The 9,833-nt window shown below is 36.5% G+C and overlaps 1 protein-coding gene across 1 annotated transcript in view; it reads right to left on the bottom strand.

Moving 5' to 3' along the window:
- Nucleotides 1–565: 565 nt before the first annotated feature.
- LOC136871646 (uncharacterized) overlaps nucleotides 566–9,833 on the bottom strand; it is a 33,388-nt gene continuing 24,120 nt past the window's right edge. Inside the window, exon 4 of the mRNA XM_068225113.1 lies at nucleotides 566–4,348. Within this exon, the coding sequence (XP_068081214.1) occupies nucleotides 4,218–4,348 (131 nt within the window). The 3' untranslated portion in view covers nucleotides 566–4,217. The remainder of the gene's footprint in view (nucleotides 4,349–9,833) is intronic.

Below are 9,833 nucleotides of genomic sequence, written 5' to 3'. Positions count from 1 at the left end.
ATCAGTCATTAATAAATCACTTTGGGAGTGGCGACCCCATCGTACTAATAGCCTATATCTGCTTCATTCATTCCATCCCTGACCCGGTCAATGACTGGAAAACAGGTTGTAGGTTTTCATTTCATTTTCATCTACTCATCAAATGCCAATGGATAACGATCATTTGGTGTTTAAAAATAATAATAAAAAAACTCCCATCAGAAATTCAGCAACGGATAGTAGACTTTGTAGTTTGCCATACTTCGCAGAGAATAATGATGTTCTGCATGGCATTGACTCATAGGGGCCCAAATTTTATACCCTACCCCCATTCTCAAGTCTGATCAGAGAGAGCCTACAAGATGTGATCCACTACATGCCACATAGGGAATTCTGGAGGCAAACCATAAACATGCTTTAGCGTCATGATGTTATCACATCCTGTTGAGAGAGAGAGAGAGACAGACAGACAGACACACACACACAATCTCTCTCTCTCTCTATCTATATATATCTATCTATCTATATATATATATGGAATCTGTGTCATATATTTATAGTTCAAAAAATAATGTAACACAATATATACTTATTCATTTAGTGCAAAGTTTTTATAATATTGTAGCATTTTTTGTTGTACATTTTACACTGTAGGTGATGCTTATATCTAAGACTACCTAATATTATTCAAACACATCAGAAGTAATTACACTATTAATTACATTGTGTAAAATTTTGCTTGCAGCAAGGAAATTCAAGCAATCTACATTAAATAATTACATAAAATGGAAACATGTGGTATCATATTAAAGGCTGTATATTTGATTATATTATATTCCAATAAGAAATTGAAGAAACAAAAATTTGTTTTAGAAATAATGAGGAATAATGAGGAATACTTATTCAGTCTTCTAATAAATTCCAACCATGGTTGAAAAAGATATACCACAAGGTTCTGTAGAATTATTTCAAATGTTTATGATATTTGTAATTTGACTTACAATTCTAATATAACGGTAACACTTGACAGATCTGTCATCAATGGTCATGTAAAACAATACTTTATGATTAAAAAATGTAATGTAAATGACTCCAAAATTTACTAAAGAATGTTTAAAAAAGACAGGAACTCATTATATGATTCAACCAAATTTTTGGATGTGATATTGGACAATAATTTAACATGAAGAACAATAACGATGAAATCTGCAAGAGGATCAACAAAAACTTTTTTGTTTTAAAAAGAATTTAAAGTTACTGAGGCATTCATTACAAAGTAACAGTATCATAGATACATTAATGTACTCACATGTATCATAAAGGTATTGATACATGGATTGGAACAGCAAACTCTTGCAAAGATGTCTTTTCAAATTACATAAGAAACACAAGGTTAGGAATCTTTTAGGCATGTTATTAAAGTATATGATGTATGGACATTTTATGCATTGTAATCAATAATTTAACTGGTTGTGTTGTTCGCATTACTGTAATCATGTTAAACTTTATCCATATTGTCAGAAGATTACAGTTTGCACATTATAGAATTATTTAAATATCCCTTTTAATATGTCTTTAATTGCCTTTCTCTCTTGTTTTGGTTTATTTGATTTTCTATCTTTTTATTTGTTAATTTTTAAAACATTTGAGCTTAAGGGTGGTTGCTGCATGTTTCTCTTTCCCCACAATGAGATACTATCTCATGGCCTCATTAGGGTCCCTTCCACGATCCACAATCCTTCCATAGTCATTGTTAGACCTGTAAGTTAAAAGTTACTGCAATGCAAACATGCCAGAAATATTTGGTTTTATTTCAATATTATTTCTATTTTCCTTCCCATTTTTTATTATTTCATTTATTATTATTATTATTATTATTATTATTATTATTATTATTATTATTATTATTTTTATGTAGATGCTCATGTGCTCCTACACAAACGATGTGTCATGTGCTACAAACAGATATTTTATAGTGATTATATTTCTTTTAAAAAGTTTGGATGGTCCCCAGTATTAATCAACTGTCTCAATGTTGTTGAATTGCATAAAATTACTGATTGACTCAAATCTATCCACTGAAATAACAGACCGAAAAATTGGCAAGGTCAGAATGGAGTTTTCAGAAAAATAGCTTCGTAGTGTAGGCTTTTGTATTATACCCATTACCATATAAAGAGCAATCACAATGTATATCTCGTCCTTTGTGACTGGTTTCCAATCCCGCATTCTGGAATGAAGTGGTAATAAGCCCTATAGATCAGATTCTTTGCTCAGCATATAAATTCATTTCACAAACTATTATTTCCACTAACTTGTCCGTAAAGAACATCTTAAAAACCTCCACACCATCACATTCCCCAACTGTTTCATTCTGAGGTCCTGGGTTCCCTATAAACTGTTCTATGTGACCCATGAAATTAGATGTTTTTGCATCAAAATGTATTAGCCGTGACATGCACATTGCCATTCTGCGCACTGTCACTCGTAACTTATCTTATTCTGAACTGAGGACTTCACGTACAGCGTAACAAACTTTCATCAGAACCACCCAACTATTCTAAAACATCCTCCATTTCCACACTCGAAAACCTGCACTTGCTTGTAGAAGCCATCTCCACTCACGACCGACGCAATGCAAGTCAGCATATGATAAGGAAAAAGGCCAGGAAAAAACAGTCTCAAAAGAGCTCTGAATTGATAAAATTTATGATTCTGTTTACAGTCAGGTTCTTTCCCAATAGGAAATTAAGGTATAATGTAAGAAGTGTGCATAGTAGTCGCCAGATAGCAGACAAATTCAGTGCTTGTCCCTGGTGGCAGATATAAACATTTCTTGAAATCTCTCTTGAATTTCAGTGACAAAACACTATCGAAATAGGAGTAGAGATATATTGTTCGAAAGCTCAAACCTTCCGCTTCAAGAAGAAATGAGTTGAAACACAAACAGCTTCGACTGTAATCTGCTAGATCGCAGTAGAGTACACCCGTGTACCGTGCAAGCAGTGCTTGTCAATCCACCGTGCGTGATATTCACTGCATGACGAGCAGTGCTCGGCACTCCATGCTGAGAAGTTAATAGTGCAATTATTTCACATGTTGATAATACTTCTTGCAATCCTTTATTTAGAGTAAAACGTCATTCTTCTTCTGCCAACTAAAGGCTGCCTAACTGACAAAGCTTAAAATGCATATTCATCCTTTTTCTTCCTCAGCGTTTGTCCCACAGTGTGGTGGAGTCCGGTTTCTTGGCTTTCTTTCTCCACTTGGCATGATCACATATGTCTGGTCAGGGTGTAGACCTACGATCTTTAGGTCGTTATGAAGGGTGTAGAGCCGTCACTGCATTAGTCTTCCTGCAACTTTCATGATCAAACCTTTTCCTGTTGTCTGCTCGAAGCACATGACCATACCATCAGAGCTGGCCTTCCCTCATCTTGTGTGTGATTGGTGCAATTTCATATCTACAATGGGTGTCGTCATTAGTGACATGATAGTGGAGTGTCAGGCCCAATGTCCAGTGAGGCACTCTGGTTTGCATAACGGCTAGGCAATGTTCTACTTCCTTTGTTGCAGGCCAACACTCTGCACCATATAGTGCAACTGGATGGATGACAGTCATATATATTTTACTTTAACCACTCAGGTATTTTCTTGTCACAGAGCGCACCAGTCATAGACAGCCAATTCAGCCATGCATTTATTGACACGCTAGGCTGTTTCAGTACTGAGGGTCCCATTGGAAGTGATGGTTGAGCTAAGATATTTGAAGGCATATATATTTAATATATTTGATGGAAATGAATCTGAAAATTATTACAATGGTCATGGTTTTTAATGAGATTATTTGTATAATTTGCCTGATACACATAATCTTTTACAGTAATCAGTCAACTGAAATATAATCTTGCTAGGTACTATTGTGTCTTTACAAGAGCTGTGAAAAACCTTTTTTACCGCTAGTGATTTCTGATGAACAGTAAGAATTATACATAAATAAGGACAACTCAGTTTCTCAATATTCCTAAACAAATCCAATTCTGTATGCAATGAAAATGAAAAATAAGATGTTTTATTTTGTTGTCGTAACAAGAAGTTTATCCATAACACTTAAAGGCAACTAAAATAAAGTAAAGGCTCAGCAATTACAATTACGGTGCAATAGAACTATCAAGAGCAGTATTCAGAGAGAAATTTCTGTACTTTTCAGCAACAGCAGCAAGATTATTTGTGAAGTCTCAGATTAATGGGAAGTACTCTGTAGGAAAAGTATCCATGTTTGGTGGGTACCATCCATATGCATCTGAAGTAGTACGGTACATTAGATCCTTTAGAGGAAATTTTTGACAGCCATACCCTGTGAACCAATCTGTAAAGGAAAAAAGAAATCATTATTTATATTTAAGCACAGTATGTGATCTGTAGATATGATGATAGCAGTGTTTGATGTAAGAGTAATAGAAAAATTAGATTACATAAATTACATTCCAGGTAAATTACAACACAACAAACAAGAGAGGTTTATGTTGGAACATAAAAATACAATGGACAGAAGTCCATGATCAATTGGCAAATGTTCCCATAGATTCCTATCTTAACACAGATAGCAGCAGGAATTTTATTCCTGTCATATGAGCACCCGGGGGCAAGAGAGAACCAGGTTGCCCATTGCTCGTAGAGCTGCATACTTGTAAGATGAAATTCAAACTAATCATATAAAAATTTAAGTTCAATTGGGGTGGTGCACTGCACCAAAAGAAAGTATGAAAGTACCATGATCAAGTTTCAATCAGAAGGAAACAAGCTTTCACATTTGCATGACCAGTAATTTCACAATCCAATCATAGCCATAGATTGCCCTTTTTTTAAAGTGGAATATAGAATCTGAATCACATGGACATTTGAAATTAATATACGCATTTGCTGCAATTCGGACCAAAGCTGCCTAGGTGAGAAGTCAATGAACAAGTCACTTGATTATCGCACTACAAATTTCAAACAGAATTCCCAGTGTGTTGGCTACTGTAGTGAAAGGAAGGCGATTTCATAAGGCAACCAACTTCTGAACAATCAAGACAGATTTAAAAAATGATTTTATAAAGAATATAATCATATTCTGTTCCCTCCAATCGACAGTTGTCTAACTGAGGAAGCTTAGGAAAAAAATGTAAATAATACCTACAGAGTGATCTGACTCTGTTAGTGATTCCCAACCGACATCACCAAAGTGCACAGTTCACACTGAAATTCATTTCCAACACTTCTTTGCCGGGCTGAGTGGTTCAGATGGTTGAGGCGCTGGCCTTCTGACCCCAACTTGGCAGGTTCGATCCTGGCTCAGTCTGGTGGTATTTGAAGGTGCTCAAATATGTCAGCCTTGTGTTGGTAATTTACTGGCATGTAAAAGAACTCCCACGGGACTAAATTCTGCACCTCGGCGTCTCTGAAAACCGTAAAAGTAATTAGTGGGATGTAAAGCAAATAACATTATTATTAACACTTCTTATGTTTCTCTACATTAAATTCTTTGCATTGTGTTTTATAAATACTGTACCTAACTTATTTCATTGCCGAATATATGCTTCATCATCATGAATTCCTTCCAGCGAGCTGGGTAGAATGTTTAAGAAAGATGTGTCTCCATTTATTACAGTGTTGGCATGCTCTTTCTCTCTTAAGAGCATCCCATGTTTCCCAGAATATATGCACAGATAACTCAGACCGATGCCGAGTTGTATAACAATAATCTAGGATCAACTAATCAAAGTTTAGTTTTGATCTCAGTTCATATGTGACCATTTGGCAATTCGCAGAAACAGTTGAGTATTGCTGGTCGTGGCGCGCAGTTTGAGACTGTTATCCTTTGTATTCCTGTGTGCTGTGTGAAAGGAAGAAAACATAATGACTGAAATTAAGCAGATAAAGGACTGTTCTCCTAATTTTTCCACGGAGGACAAGAATTTCCTAGTTGAAATAGTTTTGGGGAAATATAACATATTATAGATTCAAAAATGACAGATGCGATAACATCCACGCAAAAGCAGAAGGTGAGGAAAAATGTTGCCTCCGATTTTAATTCTCATAACATAAACTGGCCTAATCGGTCATGGCAAACATTAAAGTTGTGCTATGAGAATAAAAAAAAAAAAAGAAAACGAAGAAAACATTTGATCATGATCAGTTGTAAACTATACGGAAATGTTACTTTGTTATAAAAAAACAACGCAAATATTAACAAAATGCATTTTTTTTAAAGATTAAACTGAGCAGGACAAGAGGTGGTAATTCTAATAACCCAACCACGAATGAGACAGGACATAAATTTATTGCTGCCCTGCAGGCCCAGTTTTCCCCCCTAAGCAATCCATATGACGACTACGCCAATTTTCATCCTGAGGTTATGTCAGGTGAGCTGCATTTTACTGTGCAAGATGCTACCTTAGAGACCTAAATCATTTAGTTATTGTCTGCCTTTTAAACCGAGTTAATTTTGCTGTCATACTTCAACGAAAGTTCCTGTTGATGAGGTGTGTGTATAGTCCTTTGCTGTTTTGTTTCAGAGCTGGACGGCGGCAATGACTTTATTTCCGTCTCTACCTCTGATGAGTCACATGCTATTGCAGAGCATTTGATATTGTTGGAAGAGATACCAGCCCAGAATGAAGTTGTATTGAACAAGTAAGTGAAGAAATCTCACATTAGTCTTGTATTACGTAAGTTAAATTTGTTGGCACTTTATTTAAGGTTCCTACATCCAAATCAATAGACCTCCTAACAGCTGATCTGCACACTGCTCTTGCTTCGACCTCGAAAACAGCTGATGAAGTCACGAAGTCAAGATCGCTGAAGAGGAAGAAGACTGACAGTGTACTTGAAATAAAGCGATTGTTTTATAAAAGACGCTTAGAATGTTAAGAAAGTGAGGAAAAGATGAAAATAGAATATTTACAAGCTGAAAATAGGGTTGAAATGGAGACCTTAAATCTCGATACGGTACTAAAGAGTTGGAAATTTTAGAGAAGAGAAGAAATTTTTTTTTTTTGCTACGGGCTTTACGTCGCACCGACACAGATAGGTCTTATGGCGACGATGGGATAGGAAAGGCCTAGGAATTGGAAGGAAGCGACCGTGGCCTTAATTAAGGTACAGCCCCAGCATTTGCCTGGTGTGAAAATGGGAAACCACGGAAAACCATTTTCAGGGCTGCCGATAGTGGGATTCGAACCTACTATCTCCCGGATGCAAGCTCACAGCCGCGCGCCTCTATGCGCACGGCCAACTCGCCCGGTGAGAAGAAAATTAGGCCTGGACAACAATATCTGTAGGAAATGCAATGAAGCAGAGGAATCAGCTGAACACATACTTTTTGAATGTGAGGCGCTTGGTAGAATCAGACTCTCCACTCTAGGACTACCAGGTGAAGAGAGAGAAAAAATCCACGAAGACCCAATAAGAACAACCTGCAGCTTTGTGAAGGGAGCAGGTATATCTAGGTGGGAATGAAAGAAAAACATGGTAGCAAAAGATCTTATGAGGTCGACGCTAATTAGGAACTAATAATTAGAGGCCCCATGAAAAAAAAGAGGAGAAAGAAGAAGGCCTGGACAATAAGGAATAGAGATGGGCACTATCGACTGATAACTATCGAACTAGTCGATAGTTTAAACTATCGTAACAGTCGACTACTTTAAAAAACAAGTCGACTGAATTCAGTCGCATTCCCGCCACGCATCTCTCCACGTTTCACTGTCCAGTCAGCACAAAACAAGTCGACTGAATTCAGTCGCATTCCCGCCACGCATCTCTCCACGTTTCACTGTCCAGTCAGCACAAAATAAGTTGACTGAATTCAGTCGCACTCAAGTCACAGCGACATGGAAGCGAATGGAACTATCGGTTTATGGTCACTTTGGATATGTAATATATAATTATGTTAACTTCATATGTACCTACGATATATGGCGATTTTCTCTTGTCGTTTATATGCTCTTTATTTCGTTGCATATTTGTTTATGTTAATTACGTTAAGCCCTATTCATACATAAGGTATAACCATAGCGTATCACTATGGTAATAATAATAATAATAATCTAAATAACTATTATAATAATCTAGAAAATACGGTAGTATTGTGTTTGGCTGTTCTCATCTACAGTATATCTTGATCGTGTACTACAGCAACACGTTTTACATATTATTATTGTTAACATTGTTCGGGAATAGAGCCTCATTGTCGTCTTTCTACGTTTCGCTGTCCGTTTAGCACCAAGAAAGGCCATTCGTATGATGTTGGTTCATATTAAGGGCATCTCTCTATCTATTAGCCCCGTGTACGAACGAGTGCGTAAATCGGATTTTAATGCGTGTCTATACAAGTGATTTCTAATTATTGGTAAACTGCGTTAAAATGAGGCGAATTCGTAAAAGTACGACTCTCCAGATTCAGAGAAACTTGAAAAGTATACTCAAACAAAGTACCTTTCTTCTTAGTGAGCAGGAATCACAAAAGCTGATTAATATGAACCCAGGACTCCCTACTGCAAGAGCTTTGCCCAAATTGCATAAAAAAGACATACCTATTAGATCGATAATCAACTTTCGTAAGAGCCCTACATACAAAACATCGCAATACATTCATAGATTTTTAACACAAAATTACGTCTACTACGCCAACACAGCCGTAAAAAATTCTAGCGATTTCTGCAAGAGAATTAAGGACTTCAAACTCAAATCCTCTCACACAGTATGTTCCTTCGATATAAAAGATATGTACACCAATATCCCCATAGAGAAGGCTATTAAAATCATAAAAACCAACCTATTAGAACACAAAAAGGTAAGCATACCCGAAATAGAAGAATTTATGGTTATCCTTGAATTCGTCCTTAGTCAGAACTATTTTATGTTTAACGGTAAGATTTATCGGCAGGATGGCCTCCCCATGGGCGCTCCAGCCTCGGGCATACTAGCAAACATTTACTTGGATTACTTGGAACATTCCTACATTATAGACCATATCCAAGGACTTGATTTATGGGTACGCTACGTTGATGATACGTACGCCATAATTGACAAGGATCATAATGACAGTTCTAGCATTTTACACATGTTGAACACCTTAGACCCCAATATACAGTTTACGGTCGAAGAAGAAGAAAATGGTTCGATTAATTTTTTAGACGTGATCACAACTAAAAAAGACAACGAATTTCACTTTAGTATTTATAGAAAACCTACATTCACCCCAACAACCATTCATAGTAACTCCCTACACCCCGATTCACACAAAAAATCAGCGTATCACAGTTTTATCAACAGAGCTTTTGAAATCCCGTTAAACAACAAAGAGAGAAATAAAGAATTAGCCTTCATTCGACAGCAGGCCCTTATTAATGGTTTTAACTTAAAAACCATTAACGGATTAATTGCCAAACGCAAGCATAAACTACAAACAAACTTAACAAAACATTCAGAGCAAACAAAAAAGTACGTAAGGTTCACCTTTAATAATCCCAACATTTATGCAATTACCAATTTATTCAAGAAGCATGACATAAAAATAGCGTTCTCGACGACTAACAATACAAGACAAAAATTTTTCAACCACAATATGGTCAATCAAAATAGCGAGGAGCGGTTCCAGGATTCAGGTGTTTATAAACTGACATGCAATCAGTGCAAGGCCACATACATAGGGCAATCCGGACGTAACTTCACAATAAGGTACTTAGAACACGTCAACGCGGAGAAACATAAAAGATTCTCAGCAATGGGAGTACACATGAGTGAAACAGGCCATAGATTCACAGACATTAAACAAGACCTAGTAATTCTCAATACGCTAAACAAGGGAA

The sequence above is a fragment of the Anabrus simplex genome, chromosome 1, assembly GCF_040414725.1.
Source record: "Anabrus simplex isolate iqAnaSimp1 chromosome 1, ASM4041472v1, whole genome shotgun sequence".
Lineage (NCBI taxonomy): Eukaryota > Metazoa > Arthropoda > Insecta > Orthoptera > Tettigoniidae > Anabrus > Anabrus simplex.
Note: the sequence above shows the minus strand (reverse complement) of the source record. Positions and strands in the feature narration are given on the sequence as shown.